Raw genomic sequence first — 25,335 nt, 5'->3', positions numbered from 1 at the left:
CTTTAGTGGACTCAATACTGGATCACTTAACAAATTACTGTCTGCAAAAAAACTTTGGAAAACAGGGTCTAGGCTGAAAAGCCAATATTTCCCTTTATGCAAGGTAACTTGTCAACATGATGAACTGATGACAAGCTTAGACCAGCTTCAGTACGAATCGTGAGGTTTGTGTGTTCACATTCTGCGACCCAGGTGGGACTTGAACCCACAATCCCCAGCTCCGGAGGCTGATGCCTTATCCATTAGGCCACTGGGCCGATACAACAAGGGAAATAAATGCTTTTTTTTTTTTTACCAGAGAAGCGCACTGTTGCAGGTTTTAGTTAGGCCCAGTCTGCAGTTTTATTCCGTGTGGATATAATTTTGTCAGATCATCATACTGCTGCTGCTGCTGCTGCATGCTTGAGGCTATGGTAGGTTTTTAATGAAATAAGTCAGCACATTTCGTGAAATTTAATGCAATGCAGGGTGCTTTACAATTACAAGAGATATAATTGGACAACACAGTGCGAACAAAATTGAAATGAAATTTAAAAACTTACACAAATGATACCTACAAAACTTGTGGGCAAATACAAAATTAGACCATTTCATAATGAAGAAAACAGATCCAGAACAAGTCAGAGTGACTATTAAAACTGCATTTTATGCAGAGCCATGCTGAGAATATGTGCATTTATATCTTTTTTTGGGTTTGGGTTGGTTTTTTAAATTACTTTTACACGAGAACAACTCTGTTGCAAACTGATGCAAACTGAAATTTGTTTCAGAAGTTGGGGTTCAGAGATAACCAGGCAATTTTATTTCATCACTTTATTTATACGATTTGTCACAGCTGGGATTTAAACAATAATATAGTTAGTCGGGCATTATAATAAGGATAATTTAACAGACATGACTCCACTCTCAGTAGGACGACCCATTCAACATGATAACACGACATAGGGCAAAAATATATAAAATAACTGTAAAAATAACAAAATATCTCATAATATAAAATAACTTAAATTAAAAGATATCCAAGAAATTTGATCCAGTTGAGTGTGGGGACTGACCAAGGAAGTTTAAACCAATCACATTAGCAGTCAACTGTATTGACAGATGAAGCAGCCAACCACGAGACGGCTGTGATAAAAGTAGGCGTGAATGTCCGCTGAGCGTATATAAAGGAAAAGGGGCTGGGTTTGAACGTACAGTAGATTCCGTTGTTTTGATAAGAATAGATGTGTCGCTGAGGTAGTCGACGATTTTTACAAACCTTGAGCCACCTCTGTAATTTATCAGGCTTCGTAGCTCGTTAGTTTATACTTTTCTGATCGAGTCGCTTAGAAAAAGGCGACTTGATTTGGCCCATACAAACCTCTCTGTGAAATCAGGTCGAAAGGGATGCCGCTGAAGACAGACTCCGACGGACGCCAGCAGTCTTTGGATTTAATCTCATCGCATTTAATCGGGAAGAGCAGCTTTTCTATAAATTTAAAAGGCCTCAGAATAACTCATTCTCGACCGAGTGCTTTTGTAAGATGCTTAAGATCGAGTGCGAATTAATTGCTCAGCTGTGAATTGGAGACAGGAGTGTTAATTGTCAGCAAGCTAATCGCTAACGTTAGCTGGTCAACAACAAAGCGGGGGTCGTTAATCTTTCGCTTCGCCGAGAAACCAGTTCGGTCAAGAGGACTGTCTGCAGCCGACGGCTGTCGTTTTGAGCCCGTTTCTGCCTGCGTTGGAAATATTGCTCGGTAAGTGAATTGTGTCGTAATATCGAAACAGGAAGACGATATGTCAACTTCAATTGAACATGGTGGGGGAGGGGCAGTGGTCTACAGATAGAGGAAATAGTGTTTTGACCTAAGATTTGCCCTCGCGGGGCGCTGTAGTCCCATCGTACTAATTATTTATGTAAGAGTTCATTAGGTTGTAATAGCACTTACGCTAAATAACACAGAACAATCAATTACCGTTGCTGTATTATGTGCGCCTAGCAACCGATATGAAGTTTGTTTCCCTTATTGAGCATGTAAACTGTATGTATTATAATGAGCGAGAGAGTAGAGAGAAGTCTACTTGGTCTAATGTGACACATTATGAACATGTGAACATTATGTTTATTTTTTGTTTGTCACAGACAGCGATGAAACTGTTGGAAAACTCCAGCTTTGAAGCCCTCAGCTCCCGGCTGTGTGTTGAAACAGGGGAGTCTCGCATCCTTGGCAGGTGAGGCCTCAACAACAGAAGAACGGCAGAGCCCACTGCTGTAATAGATATGTTGTTACACTTTTAAAGGTGCAAACAGTGAGAACAAGTTGAAGTTGACGTGCTTTTGCACAGACACCTGGAAAACACACATCTCATGATCCCTGCGGAGATGCATGCGCAGTTCACACCTCTAGGTGTGTTTGTGCAAATAGCTTTGTGGCTTGTATTTCTGAAGAGCAGGCTTAGTGGCTCAACAGGAAAATCAACATAAAGGACGCTGTTTTACACCAAAGTCGGACAAAGTAAAAGCCACTGGAGTGGTGAGTGCCTCCACCTTGGCTGAAGTTCCCCTTATAGGGGAAAAATCTTGTCTGGTGTGATGTCATCAAATGAGGATTATCGGTGTATGAAAGGTGTGGCTGGTTCAGGGATCACTGACAGTGCTCATAAACGGGGGTAGTAGAGCAAACAAGCACCTGCAATATCGTGACTACTAAGCTAAAGGCCTATTTTCAGAGCCTCACTGAAAGTTAATAGTTAACTGGCAGCGCGTGTTTTTGACTTAGCAGACTGTACAAACGCTACAGTGTGTTTTAAGTTATGTAAGGCCTTCTGTTTCAGTGACAGTGTAGTTACATAAAGGGCAGTGGGTTGCGGGGCTGTGCAAGGTTTGAGTGTGGGTGGTGAAACTGAGCTTCTGTACTGTCTGTGACCTAGAGTGACGCACAACATGGTGTCCTTTGCACCGCCACTCTGTGGTTATTTTGGAGGCTGTTGTGAAGTATGTTATTGGAGGGTATGTAGATGCACACATAAACACACACCGCAGTACTGCATGATAGCTGAGTGCTGCTGAAGCTGCCAGGGCTGCTTGTGTTTAGGCTGCTTAGTGGATTAGTGAGGCGGCCCATCATAGCAGCAGGACTCACAAACTGCAGACTTGGACTAAAAATGTACCTACCAGGCTTACAGGAGGTTCATGGTGTTTTCAGCAGATAAGCATTTGGCTGTACCGAATGTAAGGGCTGAATTAAATGACACAAACAGTAATAATCAACATTTTTTTGTATCACTGTTGATAAAAGCTACACACGGATTCACTGAACACAAAAAGCTGAAAGAACACATTTGGTGCTCTGTGTAGAGGTCATGTGTGGTGTAAAAGCAATTCAGTGCATACATGCATTACTGTTACATAAACAGCTAATCCAGTAGTAACTAAATATATTAAAGCACACACATTTTTGATTGTGCTGTGCACAGATTTAACAGCGCTTGTTGCTGTTGTAGCTTCTTTAAATATATATCCGTTGGTGTTTATCTTCACTCAGCTCCGGTGTCTGCCATGTCATCTGGTTACCCAGTGTTTTCATCGGCAGGTCAGCTGTGTTGCGTATGGAAAACCAGGCCAGTTATTTCCACTGTGGTGTCGCTGCCACCCAATGTTCCTATAATTAGGCTGGCAGGACCTGTGAGGGTCTCAGTAGTCGCCTTATCTTTAGTTGCACAACCTTTTGCTCTTGCATAACTCTTAGGTGGGAGGGGGCAAAATAAACAACTGTGCACCAGTCTTCTCCACTTGCATATCTGTGTACAGTGGCGTCTGACCCAGAAACATGAAAGAGCACGCAGGAAGTTTTAACACCAGCCTGTTCTTGTCAGATGTTAGTGCAGATATGGCTGCCAGTGGAAAGACAAGGACTGTCTTGTCAAACAGAGATCTTTCAGTCCGGTTGTTTTGCACTCGCTGTGAACCTTCAATAAATTAAGTGCCCAGTCACATCTGACACGAACAAAGCTCTAGAGTGCACACTCAGCCAAAAAGTAATGTTTATAGATCTGAATAGCAACACAATCAAAGAAAGTTTGGTCTGTATCACAGCTATTTTTTTTAAATTCTATTTTAGATAATGTCCTATAGTGTTTATTTTTATTTGTTTACATCTGAGGATAGAGGGCTAACTCTGGTGTTCACAGCACATGAACTTTGGTCACATGTTTGCTGTACTTTTGTTTTTGCCCTGCAGGATTGAGAGCTACTCCTGCAAGATGGCAGGGGATGACAAACATATGTTCAAGCAGTTCTGCCAGGAGGGGGAGCCACATGTCCTGGAGGCCCTCTCTCCCCCCCAGTCCACCAGCGCCACCAGCCCCTCACAGTGAGTACTGCAGTCCAGGGTGGTTTGTTGTCAACCTTATTCAAAATAGTTAGGGAGGGAAATCAAAAGAAATGCTTAATTGTATTTTCTGTGTTTTGCTGTGCAGGCTGGGGAAGAGTAGTGAGGACGGGGAGAACCCTCTGAGTGACAAGTGTTGCAGGAAGACCCTTTTCTACCTCATCACAACGCTCAACGAGTCCTTCAGGCCAGACTATGACTTCAGTGCGGCACGGGCTCACGAGTTCAGCCGAGAGCCCAGCCTCAACTGGGTTAGTGTGCTGTTCTGTAGCCGAGTCTGACCCCTGAGGCAGAGTGGACAATTTTCATGCCACAGTTGGTGTAACAACAGAGAAACATCTTTGTCAGATAACAGTGGGACTGTGATTTCTCTCCAGGTGGCGAATGCAGTAAACGGCAGCTTGTTCTCAGCTGTGGGAGAGGAGTTCAACTCTCTGGGGCCGGAGCTGTGGAACGCCATCGACCAAGAGATCAACCTGCAGGGCTGTGACATTTACAGGTAGGCATGTGTATGCACAAACGTGTGTGTGTGTGCTACAGCAGGTTATTTATGCTTCTGAAAGTTCTGTTGGTGTCGAGCCGTTTTCAGCTTGATGTCTTATTTGTTCTTAGCTACAACCCTGATCTGGACTCGGACCCTTTTGGTGAAGAGGGGAGCCTCTGGTCCTTCAACTACTTCTTCTACAACAAGAAACTGAAGAGGATTGTATTCTTCACATGTCGCTCAGTCAGGTCAGCACAGAGCCACTCAAGCTCTATATAATATAGATGAATAGTTAGTCAGTCGCCAAAGGGAACATTTTTCTTTTACCAGCAAGTGACATCAGATAACAGTCTTTATTTACAAACACAAATATTGGAAACACTCAAATGACAGGACGAATCAAACAAAAGCTGTGTAAATGTTTGACACCTGCAGCGTCTTGAGTGGCTACGGCCGCGACTGTCTCGACAATGAGCTGGACATGGAGCTGGACGATGAGGAGGAGATGGACGGCTTCACTGAGGACAGGTTAGACTCGCTATCATCCAGTGGTTCGATGGTTAGCAGCATTAGAGGGGTTGGATGTGGCTGCTAATGCAAAGGATGCAGGAGATGTCTGTGATGAAAATAATTTGCATTAATGTTTTTCTTTTCTTGTGCCAGGTTCCCCAGAGCTCTGTGCGTGTGAATTTCCCTGATGGACACGCATCGGCCAAAGAATATCTAGGCTTTTCCCTCCTCTCCTCCAGTTTTTCACCCCATGTACTTTTTCCTTTTTGGTTTGTTTTCTGGGATTTTGCTAGTCCAAAGCCATTTTCACACATTACACTAGTGCATGTTTGAAGGCTTCTGCTGGCAGTGAACTGTGTACCGTGAGGACTTTTTTTTTTTTTGAGACTCAGCGGTAACTTCCAGCTCCTTCATTCTCCCATGTGTTTTTTTTTTTTTTTTTTTTTTACCATAAGCTTCAAGCCCAAACAAGCACACACGAACACACAGCTTCTCTACACCTGCCACATTTCCAGAGAGACCACGGACGCTCGAATAGAAGGTCTTGGTATGGATGAGTGGCTGACAAAGACTGCTAGGGGGCTGAGTTTCTCGCAAATGATGTCAAGGAAAGGAGTCCAGATAACACCAGCATCAATGAGAACTGACAGATCTATGATAACCTGGGGAAGGGGCTGAGCTGGGTCCATCAAAACCCAGGAAGGACTGACTCACTGATCAGCTAAGAACTCCTCTTTTGTTCATTGTTTGCTCTTTCTGTATGTTGCTTTTTATGTGCGACAGTGACGTTACTGTGAGACTGTTTTTAGCACTGAGTTTGAAATCTAAAAAAAAAAAACGCTGCATTTATAACCGAAACTTGTATTATTGAACCTAACTGCAAACGCTCGTCTGTACTTTAGACAGTAGGGCATTGCCAAGGAAACTGTTGGCACCTGGGTTGCAGCTTAGAAAACATATCAGCTTTTAACAAATGTTCCATTGTTCTTTCCATCCACTGTTTTCTAGTCCCATGATTAATTTTTATACGTTGTCTGATTCAAGAAGTTTTTCCTCTGTTCCCCCCCAATCTGAGCCTGGTTAACCCCGTTTTTAAATGTTGGTCCTGCCAGTGTTTTTCTTTGCTCATTACCTCAGTGCAAAGGCTTCATTGAAAAGTGAATGTATAGTTCAATTTAGAGGAAAATAACATGACAGAAGTGGCCGTTTTTCCATTATTTTTTAGAAATTGAGAGGTTCCTCTTTCCTTTCGAGTGGGTAGGAGTTCTGTGACTTTTCTTGACTGCTCTGTGCTTTGTTTAATTGGCTGATATATTGCAGATGTGAATTAAACTGGTGTTTCAATCAGCCGTGTTCTTCTTTGAAAGCATCAACTTTTTGGGCATTTGAGGTAACATTTTGGCCCAAGCTTGTTTAAGAATGTATCTAATTTTATTCCCTTTTATAAAAAATCATTTTATAATTCCAAATATACTGAAAAAGACCTTTACAGACTCAAAGTTCAAAATAAACTTTAATTGAAAAAAAACAAACAAAACAAACCCAAAGCAAATACAGTACGTGACCCAGACTAGACGCCACCACACTGAGAGCACATGATCAGTTCCCTTGCTTTGTGAGATCAAGGTCAAAGCTGTAAACTTTAACGCTGTAAAGAGTGTGGGGGCTGCAAGTTCGTCCTTTTTCCTGTTACATGTAAAAATACCTTGTCCCACAACAAAAACACCTAGAGACCCAGAGGCACCTCCCTGACCAAGATGACACCAGTTCAATGAAACTCATGCACTTCCTGCTTTTGGCCACTGTGGATCTTGCTATACATGGTTTCAAAGTGACACGTGCATAGATCTTTTACTCATGGACTCTTACACAGGATCAAAGAGGGTAAAAGTCAGGAGCAGACTGTGAGATTCACACACATACAGTCCTCCAGACACTCAGAACAGCATGGTTAAGGCTGAGGATCAAGTATTGTAACTGTATGATGGACAAAAAGCAAAAAATAAAATTAAATAAAAATCATAATGCATCACTGACAAAACAGTGTTTAAAAATACTGTTATTAAAACTGAGCTTTGTACCTGCATTTGAAATAATAAAGTTTCAGCCATTCAATGCTTAGGTAAATAAATGGCAAGAGTAATTTCCGTTTGTTCCAAAGGGTGAGTTTTAAGAAAACGTTTGCATGCCAACACTCTGGATCGACACCATTTGGCTCAATAACAACCAGGCTCCAAGGTAACAGGAAGGGAGGTTCATATTTGACCACATTTCAATACGGCACCAATAAATCTTTGTGAGGATAACCACCAACAATGTAGCTTATGAAACTGAAATCATGAGTACAATTATTAATAGCTGTGCTAAAAATGAGAACTGAAAAAAAAAAAAAAATATGAGAACATTACTCTGAATAACAATTAGTGTCCCATTAAAACTGGTTTTACAATACTGCTTGTAATCCCTCAGTTTTCACCTGAACATGAACAAACTTATATAGAGGTGAAAAATAACAATAGAGCTGCACCATATTTCCCAAAGCTGGGCACCGACATGGTGTTTGTGGCATACTCTTGATATGACGTGTGTTGTAGCATGATATGTATGAGTGTAAATGAGCATCCAGTGCCGCCCTGCTTTGCACTTGGACTTACTCTTGACTTGAGTCCTGCTGAAATGATTTTCTTCTCCTCCTTTACTGTATAAAAGCGACTTCTCGTTCCACAACCAGGTGGTTTCATTAGTTCTGGTCACGTTTCCAGCTGCTCCCCTGCAACAGTTGAGCTGTGGAGGGGGTCAGTGCTCCCGTCCTGTGCCAGAGGTCAGAGTCCATTAAAATTCATCATTAAAAAAATAAAAAGTAACAATAAGCCAGTAAGGACAAGCTGTTGTGCCACCGTGTGGGTGGTGCAGGTAGTCAGGCCGTCAATGGCTGGGGGAGGGGCTATCTGAGTCCAGCCCTCGAGGTCATCCACTCAAGTCCTTGGCATAAACTGGAGAAACAATGAAGTGTGTCACTGGAGGAACACGTACACACGGTGCAGATTTCAACAATGTTTCAGTGACTTTCTCCCTGCATGCAAGACATATTAACAATATACTGAAGAAGGGCAGACAACTTCCTGTTTGTGCCTGGTCAGGGCTGTACACTCAGAACCCACAGTGACACCTGGTGGTCTGCAGAACTCACAGCAGTTAAATCTCAAATGTGTGCAATGAAAGCTAAAAAAAAAAAAAAATTTACAAAATCTATTATACTTCTAAAGTGCACTAAATGGACATATTATTGTGCTACTACTCTGCTGCATCATCCACAACGTGCTTGTTTACCCTAAATGTTATGTGCCTTATTGGTGTGGTGTCAACCTCATGTCCACTGTGGGCTATTGTGTTTTAGCTTCATGGTTGATATCTAAGACATTTAATATAAATTGCCATGTGAGGTGATTCAATTCTAGTGAGTATTATTTCTCAATTATTCTTCTCTCTTCTTATCCTGCTCAGATATTTTATTAGATATTGATTTAGAACCTGCGTCCTTGGGAAGGTCAGTTTAAAACATCTGGAAAGTGATTATGACCCATTGTTGATGTATATCTCTTACCCCTCTCCTGTAAGTGCACAGCAGGACTGTATGTGCCAGGGGTGGTCCTTGATGGAGCTCAGGGTGAGGTATTTGGAGATCTCCGCTGCAGACATACAGTCCTTCATATCCTGCTTATTGGCAAATATCAACACAGCTGCTTTCCGCAGGTCCTGAGGGGAGGTCAAGGCAGAGAACAGAGAACAATGAAACCATAAACCATGCAGCAGGGTGGAAAGGGCTAACCTTGGTGGAAAATCAATGAAGAACAGCCAGTTCTGTGTCGTCTATTTCCTCGAGGCCGTATAAAGACGTGTTAAGCTGTTACCTCGTGAGCCAGCATCCTGTAGAGCTCCTCTTTGGAGATGGCCAGCCGCTCTCTGTCTGTGCTGTCCACCACCAGAATGATGAACTGCAGAGGAGGAGGCAAAAATCACACTGAGTGGCCTCTTTCCAAAAGACATTTACAGCAATGAAATGCAACACAGCGGGTGGCGACTTCCGGGCCAGGGGCCTCACAATGGGTCCCAGTGACTGCTATGCTAATAACCCTTTGTGAATGAGAGTGCGAGCCTGTATGACAAAAGACTAAAGGCAAGTCAACTTTGGTAGAATGTGAGAGACGCCGTTTAAATCAAACGACCCCGGAAAGAGCAGCCTTTCAACAACACGTGTCATCCTACATGACTGAGTCGGAAATCACAGCCAGAGATCTACAGAGTCTCACACTGCTTCAGTGAAAGGGAGAACTTCCTCCGACAGTAAGCACTGGGATCCTGGTAACTCTACTATAGTAGATATTTAGAGCTTCTAGCCAGCTAATGTTCAACGCTTCTCAAATGCACTGCATGTCATTTCTGTTGCTAGAGGTCTCTCAATCAAAACAATGAAACAAAAGATGTAGTCTGATGACACTGTGAAGCAGCGTGGGATCATAGGAATTGTTGTCTTCATTGTTAAACAACCGGATTGAAAATCTATCGGACACAACTTAGGCAGAAATGTTTATGTCAAGATAATTAAAGTTTCATTGTCGTTCACGTGTCAGTCACATTCGCTGACTTCCTTCACCTCTCTCTGACGTATCGTCTGGTGTTTCTCGTGTTTCTCTCAAAGTTATAGCAACTAAAAGGAGGAAAGGGGACCAAATTAAATGAACCGTTATCATGAATAAAACTATAGATTTTCTGGGTTTGAACATTGGTAAAACAACATATGTGCAGTCATTTTAGATATTTTAGTGCAGAAATGTTCCATCTAATTCTTTACTAACTGTAAATATGGATTGAATATACTGGTGTACTCTACTGTAATATGTTGCATTTTTTATAGGACATTTTTACTTGCTACTATTTATTTTTCACATAAACCAATGTGATTTCTTTTGATTAACTGATTTGTTTGGTCTATGAACTGTTAGAAAACAGTAGGGCTGCACTTAACACTTTTCTCAATTAATCGATTAGTCAATAGTGACTGTGGGGAAAATGTTGTAAAATACAATTGTACAATATCTCCAAGCCCACGGAAGTGTCTTTAATTTGTTAGGTTTTTCCAAACAACATTTTAAAACCTAAATGGAGTCTAATTTATAGACGTATATGACAACAAACAGCAGCCGAACATCACATGCGAGAAGAGTGTTTCTCATTTTTGCTCCAAAAAAACCCCAAAACAAAACAGATCCTGATTAATTTTCTGTTAAACAACCAATCTTTGCAGCTCTAGAAATTCCTACAATAGCACCAACAGTCAAAAAAACTAAAGATATTTGGCTGATATCTTGAAAAATCATAGAAACAGAACTCAATCATCAAAATAGTTTATAGTCAAATGAAACTTTTGTTTCAGCTCCAGATGAACATTACGGTGCTCTTCAGCAGAGACGTGAGAGCGAGCAACAGTTGGCGAGTCAGGTCGCGTGTGAATGGATGGGGGCCCTGTATTTACTTGTGACCTGTTGTGTGGCATGAATGACAACCAAAATGTCAACCCATGCTGAATATCACGTCACATATGCGGTGTGTGAAAGCGGTGTGGATGAGTAAATTCTGCTGCCTTTGAAACTACAACAAAAACAGCGCTGCATCAGGAAAGTCTACTCCGAGAGCTCTCTTTAAGATCTCCCACACATCTGCCTCTGCTCGACTCTCCCTGCTCTTCTCCTGACCCTCGCTTTGCTTTCAGACAGGCCCCTTTGTGAAAGGCTGACCTCTGACTTGGGCGGCCCCTGCTGCCGTCTGTGCTCTGAACAAACACGCCAGCTGCCAGAAAACCCGCTGCTGGACAACACCTCTGTCCCCTCATCTGCCAGAGAGCCTTAAAGTGGAAAAGTGTACAAAACGTGCTGCTCACCTCTGTGTTGGAGTAATAGGTGTTCCAGGAGGACCTGAGAGACTCCTGCCCTCCTATATCCCACATCAGGAAGTGAGTGTTCTTCACCACTATTTCTTCCACATTGCTCCCGATAGTGGGTGATGTGTGCACCACCTCATTCATCAAACTAGATAAAAATGGAATCAGAAAGTGAGTTTTTGCAAGTTCAGATGCAGTAAAGAAGGAGCTTCCAGCTGTAAATGTGAAAATTAGGATACTTACAACTGGTAGAGGATAGTGGTTTTCCCTGCATTATCTAGTCCAACTATGATCACCTTGTGCTCTGCAAAACAAATACAGCATGAGAACTGTGTGAAAAACACCTTCGATGAGGCATTCTTATCAAGAAAACACTCCTCACCGTCACTGTAAAAACAATAAGCGGCAGCCTATACAATGGATTCCTGTTATTCATCGCCGTTCCTTCAAAATCATAAAGGCTGAACGTGTTTCCTTCCTCAAAACTCGCTGACCTACATTTTTCCAAGTGAATTCTTTCCATTCAGAAAACGCAGCTAGCACAGTTTGCAGCAGTAAAGGCTTTGAACGTAACGGACTGAGGAAAGAATCAGAGCCGACACAGACATGCCAAAGCGTCCCGTTTAGCGTTTTGACTTTTCCGCCCTTCTGAGGCCTCCGGCTGCTGGGGAGGAAGGAAGTCTGGTCGGAGGGCTCGCAGTTCTGACAGCCTCTGCGGACCACACTGGGTTTTGGAGGATGTTGCATGTCTATTGCTTCCTAAAAGGGCAGCTACCCTGCGACGATCCTGACAGCACGACTGAACTGACTGTCACCATTGCCATCATCATCATCATCGTATCTAAATTTCAAACAATAGGTCAGTTTTTGACATGCACACAACTCTTCAGTAAACAGTCTAATGGAAACAAAGGGCTGTCTATTGAAAATGGAAAATGTGTTACTCTAACACAGGTTGGGTCAGATTCCTTTGAAATGTTTTACACTACTGACAACACGCTAGATGTTAATATTAGCAGTCACTGATCAGTGGATTACCTAAAAATAGTTATCTAAGCAGAATACTTCAAAAACAGCAATGTGTTTCTTTAGATTTCAGCTTTATAGGGCAAAATATTGACAACATGGACGACAGGAAAAAATGAAAATTTCCACTGGCTGCAAGCAAGTAAAAAGCAAAATGTTTAAGAACAAAGCAACACAAATAACACCAAAACACACATTTAAAAAGCAATCATACAACCAGTACTTCTGGACTGATAATCCACCCTTCAGGTAATCTCATTATATGGTGTTGATTACATGTAATTAGCCACCATTCCCCTCAGACCTCGTCTGTAATCTGTGAGTGTAACCTGACACTGGGAGCAGTGTAATCCAGAATTAGGGAATGAGTCAGGCAACAGTGCAGCAACACAGGCCAAAGAAGATAAGAGGGAATGTGTGAATTTATTATTAAAAGATAATAATTAAGAGCAGATTATGAAAATGCTCAGTCAGTAATACGTAGTTTAACATGGGGCTGCAACTAACGATCATTTTCTTCGTTGATCAATCTTTGGGTTAGTTTCTCCATTCATCAATTAGTTGTTTGGACTATAGAACGTCAGAAAATGGTCAATAGGAGTCTTCCAAAGCCCAAGATGACGTCCTCAAATGTCTTGTTTTACCCACAACCCAAAGACATTAAGTTTACTGTCATAGAGGAGTAAAGAAACCAGAAAATATTCACATCAAAGAAGCTGGAATCAGAGGATTTTGCCTTTTTTTCACTTAAAATGTACTTTAACCGACTAATCAATTATCAAATAGCTGGTGATTAATTTAATAGTTGACAACTAACCAAGTCATCGTTGCATCTCAATCTGATTATTTATCAGATTAAAGATTCAATAATCTTTTTTAAAAAAATCAAACAAAACACACCCTTACCACATATCCTGTAGCTACAAAATACATTTCACATCTTTGTAGTATTTCTCAACGTCACACACACGAGTGAAAGGTTATGGTGAAAGGATGGCTCTTTGTTGCCTTTGTCACTATTTTTTCCTCCTCAGATGATTTTGCTGTTATTTCTGCTTCTTCGTTTTCTCTTACTGGGTGAGAATATTTCTCTAAACTGATCTCCAGAAAGCGAGGAGAAAGTTATGCAATGTAATTTGTCCTGGAAAGTGTGATCAAGCTGATGAATACGCTCCTGCAGGTTTACTGTGAGTTAAGGTGATCATGTTGGTTGACAAACTGATAAACAGATTAACTATTAGAGCGGCTGATGAAGAACGGGGGCTGTAGTTTAAATGGATGTTTTTTCTTACGGGAGTGTTGAACAAAGCCAGCTCAGATGGGCGAGCAGCCTGGGTCTTGAAGTCACAGAGATATGTAGCGAGATAATCCCCCCCTCATCTGTTATTATGAGTCGTGCTGCTCACTTTATGCTAACAGGCTAACAGTTCACATTATCCTCGCTCTGAGTAGCTAGCGGGTTGGTTAGTGAGCCGTAACAATTTCACCGACACCAACCTTGATTACAGAAGAAGCTCCACAGTTTGGCGAATATGAGGCCCATTGTTCAGGTTAATACCAATGTCCGTCCGTCCGTCCGTCAGTAGAGTGGGCAGCAGCACCGAGCCTCTCCACCCTCAAATCCACACCGGTCAATCCGTGGCTGGCTGCGGCTAGCTAACATTAGCTGGATGATCTCTTGTCCGCAAGACACCTCATCGACCTTTTCGACGCCGACTCCATGCGCCCCTGCTACATTTAAAATGTAACTAACACGAGGATAAAATGGTCTACAGTAACATAGATGAGATGACTTCTTATCGAGCGCCCGAGGTGTCGTGAAAGTCCTCGCAAATCGTGTAAGCACAGGGCGAGATGTGCGGCGATGTGTTAGGTCTGCTCGTACGGCTTCTTCTACCCGTTAGCTGCTGGCAGTGGTGCGGTGAAAAGAGCAACTCCAAATATTCAGTTATCTTCCGGTTACGTGATGACGTTGACGTTTGTTTGTTTGCCTTTTTTCAGAGCAGCTTTCAAAAACACAGCTTTAAAGAGCGAGACAATGCTTTAAAAAGGGAAGATATATATAAGTGGTGCAGATATATGGAAAAGTAATTTTGTGTCTATCTAATAAAAACATTTCTAGTATTTCTTTTCCTCTCAAAGAGCTTTTTTAAAATCAATGTTGCCAATTCAGAATACAAGTTTTTATTTCATCTTACTACGCAAAACTTGTAACAACAACACACAATCAGTATGTAATCAGTACATAAACATGTTAAATGGTTTGTGTGTGTGTGTGTGTGTGTGTGTGTGTGTATAAATATATATAAACCCTAAAGCTAAAATTACTTTTACTCCTTGTATATCCAAACAAAACAAGCAAATCTAATACAGCCGGCGGCATTCAACAGGCTGTCTTACTTCCATTTCTAAATCCAACTGGTGTCATGTGACTAGCCAAGTGACGTATGCGGAAGTATCGGCACGGGCATGCACGCAGGCAGAGAGCGTGAGTAAAGACTATTCAACGGGCTTTACATCGCTGGTATTCCAATCATAGACTGTTAATTTCACTGAGTGCGTTTTAATTGTGAATGTAAGAAGCAGATGTGTTGAACAGGACTCACTACGAGCGTTCAGTTCATACATATGACCCGTGTTGGACCTGAAGTAGCTCTGTTATAGAGTATTATTCCATGTTGTGAAGAGGACGAGGCACTTCCTCCGGTCGTTAGCACACATTGACTCTGTTTTTTCATTATTTCACGTAACATTTAATTCAGATAGTGCCAATAAAAGACGGACATTATAGAAAATGATTAACAGAATACATAAAGAAAAAACAATCAGGATCAGGCAAGCTAAACGAGCTAAATCTCTGCTAAAAACACATTAGTTGGTCATTTATTCTGTGCTTTTACGGCATTTATTTTTATTTACATCTGTTCAGTTGCTAATCAGTTTAATCTTACTTATTTGTATTTTAATGTATTGTTATTAGGAATTTATTTGATGTTTATTTGTATAGGAACAAACGTGAACTAATACGACATTGCATGTATATAAGCCAATTTGCAAATGCACAAAATAAAACAATAAAATATATACAAAGCTGCATTGAAGTGATGATTTGATGATCAGATGTGACCAATTGTGAATTATTATTAGTATTATTATATCAGAGTCTGTACTGCAGGAGAAACCACAGTAATCAGTGCAAAGAAGTGTCAATCTTCTTTGATTATCTGCTAGACAGTAATGGAGTCTGCTGATGGGTTTCCAGCCTTATCCAATCAACATCAGAGGCTTCCAGCCCGTAATCACCTCTAAGAGACGCTCCGCACTCTCCTGCTGCAGTTCATCAATCATGATTAATTCACTTTACTCATACTGATTGGATACTTTTCTTTCACAGATTAAAGAAATGTCTATTTTCCCAAGAATTTCTCTGAAGCCTGAAGTCTCTGATTTTCTCAAGAGTGTCTTCTTGAACAAGGAGGTAGGAGTTTCTGTGCCTTTTCGTCTCTCCTGCAGAATCATAAATGCACCTTATGCAAAGAGACGTCTTCCTCTCTTTCAGTGATGAAGATAAGGCAGAAGGATGTTAAGATATAGTATAGTTATAGTTTAGATATACTGCTGTCATGAGGACAAAATCTCTCCTGAAGACACTTTTGGCTTTCCATCAAAATGTTATTATCAGTTTCTTTAGGTTTTTTTCCTTCTTGTTTTAGATGAATTTTAATTTTTGCAAATTCTGTCTCTGCACAACTGTCTAAATGCTCTTTTTGGCCTAAAAACAGAGTCATTTAATAATACTGATAATACTACAAAACTCATATTTCTGTGTAATTGTCGAAAGTAAAGCACAAGCATGTCCTCAATGATAACAATGGTGCAGGATTTATTTATTAATTCTAACTTCAGGTGGCAGTTTTGTTATTTTCAATGTAATATACTGTAAGATGACTGTTTTAGGGCTGTTTGATGAAGTAGGATGGCTAAATCCTGTCTATTGATAAAAAATACTATTAATTGATTATTAAAATTAAATGAGTTCCTGAAGGCTTTCTGATCGTTTACTCTCAGATATTTTTTTCTGTTTTTTCTTGGCCGGCTTGTCTCTGTTGTGCTCAGGTGTTAGCTGCAGTGGGCCATCAGGAGGCGGAGTGTCGTTTCCAGAAGCTGCTCACATGCCTGTCTCACCCTCCTCTGTATACTTGTGTTCGGGCCAGCACTCATCTCGCTCCCCTGGAGGAGATCAGACACAAGCTAGCAGAAGAGCTGCGGAAGGTGAATCTTTGTCTCAGTATGCTCTGAGATGTCCCTGCTGTGTGTTGGTGCCCCTCAGCGGTGGTCAGCTGAGTCCTAATCAATCAGTATGTTGTTGTCGTTGAAGCAGCAGATGTGCGACTCGTCAGCAGAGGAGGTCTCCGTTCAGATTCTGCTTCACCCGCGAGTTCCAGATGTGCTGCTGCTTCCTGTCGATGGCCCGAGGTATGCGAGGAATGCTGGAACGACGTCAGCCGAATCCGAATCTGCTCTGTGGAGCGCACGCTTAGTCTTAAATTGCAGTATCAGTCCAACCACTGGGCGGGCGTTTCCTGAGGCCAAACCCTTGTGGAATGTCACTGAATGATGACAGAAAAAACTGTTTACCAGTTTCAGCAGTGCTCACTTTTTTTAGGTGTGTCTAAAAATACAGTTACGGCACAACAAATGTCTCTTGGTCTGGTCTGTTTTGAGGGCATTTGAGTGAAGAACATGGTGGTATTTTTGCAAATCACTTCTGCTTTTATGTTTTTATTTTATTTTGAAAAATTATATATAAAAACACACCTGATATATCTGCAGACAAACAAAGATCCAACTGCATTCTGCCAATAACTTGACGCACCATATAATCCGAAGCTCGGAAAGATGGACTCTCAGCTATTGAAGCAAATAGGAGTCATTAATAATTTGAGCTTGTGAAACAAAGTTCACAAATTGTAATTGTATTAATTGCATGTGGAAACAAACTGCATGGGCGTATATGAATATAACGTGCATATAATAACTTGGCTCGAGCAATGTCACTTGATCTCGTGAATCCAGCTAAGTCTGATTTACCAGCGTATGACTTCCTTTTGTTTTGTGTTCTCAGGCCTGTGAAGCAGCTCAGCTCAGAGCTGGTGGTTGGTGCTCAGTGTGGCAGCGCTGTGCTGAGAGGTGCTCATGTCTTCATCCCGGGGATCGTCGCCAGCCCCAAGTGTAAGACTCAAAGACACATTATAGTAAATAAATAAATAAATAAAAAACAAGTAAATTTAAAAAAACACATTTACACATGGGAGTGTGTTTAATTATACATTTTCTAACATGAAATCTAACCATGATGTGTTTCTTTGTTCTTAGACATGAAGGCTGGAGACGTGGTGTCTGTCTTCTCTGACCTGGAGGGGAAGTGCACCCGAGGAGCCACGAGCTTCCAGGGAAAGAGAGCTTTTTTGGGAAATGGAATCGCTCAAATCGATCGCTCCAGCATCTTCTGCACAGATGAACCTGCCAAGTAAGTAGACTTTAGATTCATATAGAAATATATGACTCTGCAGACTTGAGTGTCGTCCAGGCTGCCACGTGTTAATTAGTGATGGTAGCTTTGGTTTGATATGAGGAGGATAATGCACTAACTACACGCAATAAAAAAACAAACGAGGAAGTGATTCTTGGACGTGAACAAAACAGGCGCTCCTGGTGCACAGCTGGGCCATCATGATCAATTATTCCTCAGGGTCAAACAATCATGGTGATTGTGTTCACAATTCAAAAAGGGCAGCGATTCAATCACTCTCTCATTTTAGAGGAATAGGTGTTCGCATGGTGGATCCACTTTACCAGAGTCCTTCCTTTGATGGTGTTCTACCCAGCCTGACGTTCCTACAGGTACGTATGTGTACTTCTGTTCCTCTCTGGTAATGTCAGAACGATGGATTTGGTTGTCTACAAGTTGGGCATGCAGAACAGAGCAATGCGCACGTACAGTTTTTGGACACTCTTCAGCCTCTTCACGTTCATTGCTGTGGAAAACTGAAGTGACTTCATGTTGTGCAGAACCTTCCCTCTGTAGTTGTGGGACACGTGCTCGGTCCTCGTCCTGGAGAACGTATCCTGGATATGTGTGCAGCGCCCGGAGGGAAGACCTGCCACATCGCTGCACTCATGGGGGATCAGGTACAAGTTCTACAGAGGTCATGACCAGTCAGCTGCATGTTAGCTGCTCCATACATGCACTGTGCTAATGCATGCATGGACCGTAGACTGTAGAGGGTCTGGAGACTGTGTAACTGACGCTTTTTGTGCCTTGAAGATGAATGAACTCCTGTCTCCTTCCGTCTCGCACAGGGTGAGGTTCTGGCCTTGGACAGGATCCGAAACAAGGTTGATCGAATTCGTCAAAACGCCCAAATCTTGCATTTGCGTTCAATCAAAGCTTATTGCTTTAACAGCACTCAAGCTGTGAGCAGTGACCCGGCACAGGAAACTGAAGGTGACAGCAGGGACAGTTATAAGTTTCCTGGCAATATTAGTTAATGACCAACAGCAGGAATTAGTATATCGCATTTGTGTTTCTGAATGTACTGCAGGACCTCCCTTCCCTCCTGAGAGTTTCGACCGGGTTCTGCTGGACGCTCCCTGTAGTGGACTCGGTCAGAGACCCAACATGGGCAGCACCTGGAGCCTCAAGGAGATCTGTTCCTACAAGCCACTGCAGCGCAAGTTATTGCATTCTGTAGGTTTCACCACCCACAGATAAGACACGGATAAAACACCTGACACTCACCTGGGGTTTTCTCACATTGCATTAATGAAAACTCGTTTTGACCAGTAGATGGCAGCATTGGGCAGTTATTATACTGGCTGCGATACACAGCTTCAGACACCTCAAAATGTTATTCATGTTATTTTCCTTGCAAATCTGCTCAAAGCTGTGACTCTAATCTCATCAAGTGACTATAAATCCCAACATGCTTATGCTGTAATACTGATCATTTTGATTAATACACTACAATGTTTTCAATTATCTTACACACAAGTGCTTTTTAACAGATGAGTGTCAGGTACAGTTTTCAGCTCTGACGGTAAAAAAAATGCACTGGTATTTTTGTGGAAAACACTTGTATTTTGACTATTTGTCAGAAAGCAGAACCAGAAAGTATTTCTTTTTCTACACTTAGCGGTAGCAGCACTCATCTTCCTGGCTTTTTGTACAAGTGTACATAAATGTAGCTCAAGACTAAAGCAAATGTGAAAATCAGTTTTAGTGTGGATTTTTTTTAGCTTTAAGTATGGCTAGTAGATGGATTACTCAAGCGAGATTAGACCCCAATGCAGAGGACATCATTTATCCCAGTGACATACTGTATAGTGCTCCATCAGCATTTCCTCAAGGTTATTCAGCATCGTAGCACAGGATTTTTAGAAGATACGTGTCAGTGCTGGTATATGACAGATTTGGAACGTGACAAGTTACAACCGTGATTGCAAAAAAGTTGGGACGCTGTGCAAAACATAAGTAAAACAGAATTTAAATACTCAAATTTAACGTTTTACCTCATCACCCACATCGACTATAATTGATAGAATTGATGCATTTAACGCCAGCAACATGTTTCAGACAAGTTGGGAGCAAAAAAAGACTGGGAGAGTTGTGGAATGCTCCAAAAACACCCGTTTTTTGGTAATCGGGTGCAAAGATGGAGCGAGGTTCACCACTTGGTGAACACATGACTGTATGAAGGATATTACTACATGGGCTTGAGAACACTCGTTGTTGGTTAATAGTTCATTTGCACATGATTGCATTCTGTTTTCATTTACGTTTTACACAGCATCCCAACTTTTGTGGGAGTGAATGTTAGTCAGACATGCACTCTCTTTTAGCTCTGTTTCAGTCTCTACCAACTCCTGGGGGAAAAAAAAAAACAGTATACTGTGTTCTGTGGTGAGCAGGTATTGTACAGCTCTGCCTAAAACAACACTGTGATAGTGGTGGCAGTGAACCGAAACAGTGAAGCTGTGGGCCAGAAATCCAAAACAATGAGCTGAAACTCTCTTTGAAGCTCCATGAAGACTAAGGGTGCTGCAGATTCGGGTGTTAATTCTCTGTAGATTCACTACAAGCGACCCCTTTCACATAGTCACACTGTGTTAAAAATATTGGCTATAGCCACTTTAATAAAAGATCTGTATGTATTTATGAAACAGATACATAAATCCATGCATCTCGTGTGATTGCAGGCAGTACGGTTGTTGAAGAAAGGCGGGGTTTTGGTGTACAGTACCTGCACAGTGACTCTAGCCGAGAATGAGGAGCAGGTAGCCTGGGCCCTCGATACCTTTCCCTGCCTCACGCTTCAGCCTCAGGTAAAAACACTCCAGCCTCGTGGACACAATTCTATACGTTGATGTTAGGAAACCTCATCAAATCACACTTGTTTTTTTCTCAGGAGCCTCACATCGGGGCAGAAGGCATGCTGGGAGCTGGCCTGTCACCTGAGCAGCTGCGCCTCCTCCAGAGGTTCAGTCCTGAGCTGAGCTGGGACCAGACAGAAACGGCAGCTCCCCTCCCCTGCAGAGCCGACGGGGACACTATCGGCTTTTTTATTGCCAAGTTCCTGAAAAACTGACCGGAGGGCATGTTTTCTCTTATGGCACCATCAGCCCTCACACGAGACTGCAGACGGGAACAATAGTGTTTATATTACGACACTCTGTGTGCTTTGACGGGGCAGTGTTGACAAAGACGCTCACTGTGCTGTTTACAGCATCTGCCTCTTAACAGCTGCTCTCTAAAACTGCGGGCCATATAGGGATAAGCTTTATAAACACCGAGGGCAAGGAAAAAAGAGGGAGGGAGGGAGAAGTGGGGGCACATGGGGATGGAGACTGGATGAGTATTGGCAAATGCAGCAGTGCTAGCGTCGCCATAACAACAGTGACGACACAGCTGCCATGGAGACAGCGGATTGGCTGGATCTCAGATCAGGAAGTAGCATGCAGAAAGAGGTCATGAGAGGTATTAACAATTTAGTGTCTTTTAGTAGTGGTGGAGACAACTGGGACCTGCAATTAGTACTTCTGCTGCTTGTAAGAGAGAAATGATGCTGTGTGTAGTTCTGCCTGAAAAGGAAATTACATTCATCATTATAAAAGTCCCTGATTAAAATACAATCTTTCTCTCTTCATGTCCGTTATATGTTAAGCAACTGCACACCTCCGTATTTGAACCACCATATAATCAAACTGCAACACTCAGCAGTAATTTATTCTGTGCAAATTGAATAATGGGCGTCCATAAATCTGCACAGAATGTAATTTATAGATTTGTGCCTCCAGTGCACAAACATCTGGCCTGTTCTCCTGTCAAGCAGGACCTTCATAATGACCTCAGCTCAATCCCTCTTCCTGGGAGTACCATTACACTCTTATCATCCATCCAGACATCTGTCTGGACGCGCCAGCCGACTGCACATCTCTGTATGTTGAGGTAGATTAAAATGGCTGCTCTATTCACTGCCACACTGAGGGTTTTTTTCAGTTTAACAACATTAAAATTCTGAGATCAAATCAGCTGCATCTCTGGGAGCACTTGTTTGTCTACTTTGGAGGCATCCGAGTGTGGAGAAGCAGCTTCCTATTTTAGATGCATCCCCTCTGTATTGTCATCATGTCGATGTTGTCATGACGACTAAGGAGGCAGGCCGGTGAGTCTACCTCAAGTTTTCAGATGACTATTTATAGACACAGCTTCCCTCCTCTGTCTGGGTCTTCTGACAAAACACACATCAAATTCTTCTCCCCCCCTCATCAGTCCTTTGTTGCCAACTTTATTCTTTATATTTATGCTTTATGTACATACACATGTACACTGTTAGAAAATCTGTAATGCTACCAACGTAGCATAGAAATGGAGTAGTTTTTCATAATTACAATTGTCAGACAAAAACAAAGAAGGTGAAGGGACAGGGTTGGTGGTTTTGTAAACAGAGGGGCTCAATTCAGATTTTCAGAATCATGAATCATTGAAAATATGAGTTGATCCAACGTCATAGAGCATACGGGGCAGCTGTTGGAGGATCTTGAACCATCAAACACCATCGCTCTGCGTTGAAGTGATCCTCGTCAGGAGAGTGGAAAAAAAAAGACAAAAGACAGAAAACATAGCTATGTTTGTCTGGTAAACATTTTGAATGGTTTGACTTGGTCTTGTATGTTTTAATATTTAGTGAGGAACATTCTTATACTATGAAGTGGGAGTTAAACAACATTCATTAGAAAAGGGGTCAGTCTTAATAATAGATGAACCTTGATGGAGTTTTGGTAGAAGACCTACATTAAGTTGTAATGTCATATCAAATCGCTTTCACTTGAAATCGAGGTGAAATCAGTAAAAGTGCAGAATAAAGGGTGTATCAATGTTATAAAATGTTTCTGGACCCATACAAAGAGAACAGTACTGCATGTAAGAGAGGAAGTTATTGTAGAAGTCGTTTGTCTTGTAAGGCAAGACTAAGGTGCACCTCGAAGGAGGCATAAAACCAAATGTCTAAAACCATGGACGCAGAATTAAAAAATTAACTAAGCAATAAATGATGAACATAAAATCAGGGGAGTAGTCTGACACTCTGGGAAACACGCTTAGCAGCTTTCTTGCCGAGACTCAGAGGAGAAGACGGAGATCACGTTCATGTCTGTCCGTTACAGAAGCTACAGCTAGCATTAGCAGCCGGTTAGCTTAAGTTAGCTAAACTGAAACTCCACCATAAAACTTTTCATTTTTAGACTTTGTTTTTGTACAGACAAATAAATGAGATATAAAGTGTTAATTAGTGAGCTTTAGAGGTGCTGGTGGGTGATTTTTTTTTTTAACCTTCAGACAGAGCCAGACTAGCTGTTTTCAGTCTAAGTTTAGCTAGGTCTAGCTTCATGTGTACCGTACAAATATGAGCGGTATTGATCTTCTCATCTAGACTCAGTTTCCAGTTTGTTTGGAACAGCTGGCTAAAACTAATGCAGTCTAATAAAACAGTCCTGCAATAAATCATGAAGATTGTAAGTTTTTGTTAGAACGGTTTTAGAAGGGTGTTATTGAGCTATATGGTCAGTTTGCAGGATGCAGTCTGTGGTGCTATAATTGTATTGCATTAACACCGGAATGTATTTCTGTTCTGATATTCACACACATATTTCCCATTCTGATATTAATTCGGTGGAAAAAATAACAGAAACACCTGCCACTTAACAGTATCAACAGCACCACAAATTACATCGTCCAAAATGGTCATAAAATTCTGTGAAACCGTTTCTACACAAAAAACTGAAAGTTGTAACCTTCATGAAGTAGGATTTATGGCAGGACTGCTGCATTAGCATTGCACTAGCTTTGGCTAGGTGTATCTAATAAACTGGCAACTAAGCCTAACACTAAGCAAGAAAGTGAAGAAGCATACTTCACAAATTGCCAAACTATTCTTTTAAACAAAAGACCTCTGCAAATACAGCATCAAACTAACTTGGTTAGTCAACCGTTGCAGTCAACCCTAGTAGTAGTCTGAAGGAACAAATTATTCAAGTGCTAGCAAGCAAAAAATAATTATTATAATAATAATAAAAATAAAAATGCTAATCACAGAAAGCACAGCTCAGTACAGAAAAAAAAATTCTGCTTTCGTGTCATGCTTTATCAAACACAGGTTTAAAATATGCATATTTAAGAATATTCATGCATATCCACACATAAACAACGTCTATGCATAGATACACACATTTATATATTTATATTTGTATCTATGTAATCAAAATCCTGCCATTGAAAAAGATGCAACAGCATTTACAAAGGAAGTGTACATAAATAGGATGCTGTGGTTTCAGGGTATAGCAGCATGATGGGAGAACAGAATGGTCTCTAAGAGGAGAGTCCAAATGAGCTTCAAGAGGGATTTGGTCTGTCACTGGTGGATGTAGGAGTCTCTGGCCCATTCCCCTGCATCACCCCTCTTTTTGGGAGCCACCTCCCCCTCTCGGTCCCTGTCTCTGTCCCGGTCGTAGTAGTGATGGTGGTGGTCGCGTGCTGGCCGGTGGTGGTGAGAGCGCTGCTTGTTCCTCTCGTTATGGTCCTGTTCGCGCTCCTTTGAGCGGTGGTGTCCCATGCTATGGCCGGCCTCGTCCCCCCCACCACGGTGGTGGTGGTGATGGTGATGGTGGTTGTGGTCCCGGTGCGGAAGTGGCTCGTAACGCTGTTGCTGCTGGGGGTGCCCCTCCCCTAGACCTTCCTCCTCCTCCTCCTCCTCCTCCTCCTCCTCTTCCTCTACCTCCTCCTCCTCCTCCTCCTCCTCCTGGTGGAGGAGCTGAGTGCGTGGCTCGATATAAGCCGAGTCCCTGCTCTCTCGGCTCTCTCGGCTCTCGGGAGTCTCCGAGTCCAAAGTCTCCTGCCGGGAGAGGCCCCGGGCTCGACTGCTGTGGTGGTGGTGGTGGTGATGGTGGTTGTGGTGCTCAGTCCTGGTGGAAGACGAACGGTGGTGGATGTGCTGGGCTCTCTTCGAGGACTCTGTCCTCAGAGGCCTCTCCTCCTCATTGCCCTCCCCCTCAGCCTCTGCGTCGCCATCAGCTTGGTCCTGGCTCTGGTGGTGGTGGTGGTGATGGTGATGGTGGTGCTGGTGATCCTCTCTGGAGCCCTTTCTCTCCGCTAATGCTTTATCTCCTCTCTGCTCTACAGTGTTACCCTGAGGTCAGTAACACATATCAGTCAGTAGGGTGACAGAAAGAAAGATAATCCACTGCAAACACACACAAACTCATGCAGATTAATATTCACTTATAACGATACACACACTCAAATCTGAAGTCAAATGTGAACACACACACTGCTGGAAAATCTATCAACCATCATTTGAAGGCTGAATCCTGGAGGAGGCCAATTAAAAAAAATGTCAAGGTGTCTGGTTTGTATTTTCATTCTCCAGGATTAAGGAAGACTCCTCTTG

At 42.2% G+C, this 25,335-nt stretch overlaps 4 protein-coding genes and 1 non-coding gene across 6 annotated transcripts in view; 2 read left to right on the top strand and 3 right to left on the bottom strand.

The window, feature by feature from the left end:
- Positions 1-184: 184 nt before the first annotated feature.
- Positions 185-257, bottom strand: trnar-ccg. The gene has a single exon. It is a non-coding gene; the product is annotated as a tRNA-Arg (tRNA).
- A 949-nt stretch (positions 258-1,206) lies between these two features.
- Positions 1,207-7,820, top strand: maf1b (MAF1 homolog, negative regulator of RNA polymerase III b). The gene is made up of 8 exons (XM_041961107.1): positions 1,207-1,739; positions 2,126-2,214; positions 4,224-4,355; positions 4,462-4,624; positions 4,751-4,872; positions 4,986-5,105; positions 5,293-5,385; positions 5,521-7,820. Exons 2-8 carry the CDS (start codon positions 2,132-2,134, stop codon positions 5,543-5,545), a joined length of 738 nt encoding a protein of 245 aa, XP_041817041.1. The 5' UTR covers positions 1,207-1,739; positions 2,126-2,131; the 3' UTR covers positions 5,546-7,820.
- On the bottom strand, positions 6,882-14,223 carry arl8 (ADP-ribosylation factor-like 8). The gene is made up of 6 exons (XM_041961108.1): positions 13,829-14,223; positions 11,549-11,609; positions 11,306-11,453; positions 9,279-9,362; positions 8,972-9,123; positions 6,882-8,360 (listed from the first exon to the last, which is right to left on the bottom strand). Exons 1-6 carry the CDS (start codon positions 13,872-13,874, stop codon positions 8,312-8,314), a joined length of 540 nt encoding a protein of 179 aa, XP_041817042.1. The 5' UTR covers positions 13,875-14,223; the 3' UTR covers positions 6,882-8,311.
- Positions 14,224-14,789: 566 nt separating this feature from the next.
- Positions 14,790-21,874, top strand: nsun6 (NOP2/Sun RNA methyltransferase 6). Of its 2 annotated transcripts, none has more exons than XM_041961664.1 (12): positions 14,790-14,819; positions 15,726-15,809; positions 16,448-16,603; positions 16,713-16,807; positions 17,457-17,563; positions 17,708-17,861; positions 18,154-18,235; positions 18,404-18,523; positions 18,695-18,839; positions 18,937-19,082; positions 20,591-20,716; positions 20,800-21,874. In XM_041961664.1, the coding sequence occupies exons 2-12, from the start codon at positions 15,735-15,737 to the stop codon at positions 20,977-20,979; spliced, it is 1,386 nt and encodes a 461-aa protein (XP_041817598.1). In that variant the 5' UTR covers positions 14,790-14,819; positions 15,726-15,734; the 3' UTR covers positions 20,980-21,874. The 2 variants fall into 2 exon arrangements, with proteins under 2 accessions (XP_041817598.1, XP_041817597.1); XM_041961663.1 differs by having other exon boundaries at positions 16,710-16,807.
- A 295-nt stretch (positions 21,875-22,169) lies between these two features.
- Positions 22,170-25,335, bottom strand: part of cacnb2a (calcium channel, voltage-dependent, beta 2a) — a 33,075-nt gene continuing 29,909 nt past the window's right edge. The window contains exon 13 of the mRNA XM_041961159.1: positions 22,170-25,074. Coding sequence (XP_041817093.1) covers positions 24,301-25,074 — 774 coding nt within the window. The 3' untranslated portion in view covers positions 22,170-24,300. The remainder of the gene's footprint in view (positions 25,075-25,335) is intronic.

This window comes from Chelmon rostratus, chromosome 20 (assembly GCF_017976325.1).
Source record: "Chelmon rostratus isolate fCheRos1 chromosome 20, fCheRos1.pri, whole genome shotgun sequence".
NCBI classification, from domain to species: domain Eukaryota; kingdom Metazoa; phylum Chordata; class Actinopteri; order Chaetodontiformes; family Chaetodontidae; genus Chelmon; species Chelmon rostratus.
Note: the sequence above shows the minus strand (reverse complement) of the source record. Positions and strands in the feature narration are given on the sequence as shown.

Excerpts from the sequence above, each read along its gene's own strand:
- maf1b (XM_041961107.1), top strand. The coding sequence starts at position 2,132 with ATGAAACTGTTGGAAAACTCCAGCTTTGAAGCCCTCAGCTCCCGGCTG. Across the intron at positions 2,215-4,223 it reads GAGTCTCGCATCCTTGGCAG|GATTGAGAGCTACTCCTGCA; the intron begins GTGAGGCCTCAA and ends TTTGCCCTGCAG. Across the intron at positions 4,873-4,985 it reads CAGGGCTGTGACATTTACAG|CTACAACCCTGATCTGGACT; the intron begins GTAGGCATGTGT and ends ATTTGTTCTTAG.
- arl8 (XM_041961108.1), bottom strand. The coding sequence starts at position 13,874 with ATGGGCCTCATATTCGCCAAACTGTGGAGCTTCTTCTGTAATCAAG. Across the intron at positions 11,454-11,548 it reads ACCACTATCCTCTACCAGTT|TTTGATGAATGAGGTGGTGC; the intron begins GTAAGTATCCTA and ends ATTTTTATCTAG. Across the intron at positions 9,124-9,278 it reads ACAGGATGCTGGCTCACGAG|GACCTGCGGAAAGCAGCTGT; the intron begins GTAACAGCTTAA and ends ACCTCCCCTCAG.
- nsun6 (XM_041961663.1), top strand. The coding sequence starts at position 15,735 with ATGTCTATTTTCCCAAGAATTTCTCTGAAGCCTGAAGTCTCTGATTTT. Across the intron at positions 17,862-18,153 it reads TGCACAGATGAACCTGCCAA|AGGAATAGGTGTTCGCATGG; the intron begins GTAAGTAGACTT and ends CTCTCATTTTAG. Across the intron at positions 18,524-18,694 it reads CTGCACTCATGGGGGATCAG|GGTGAGGTTCTGGCCTTGGA; the intron begins GTACAAGTTCTA and ends CGTCTCGCACAG.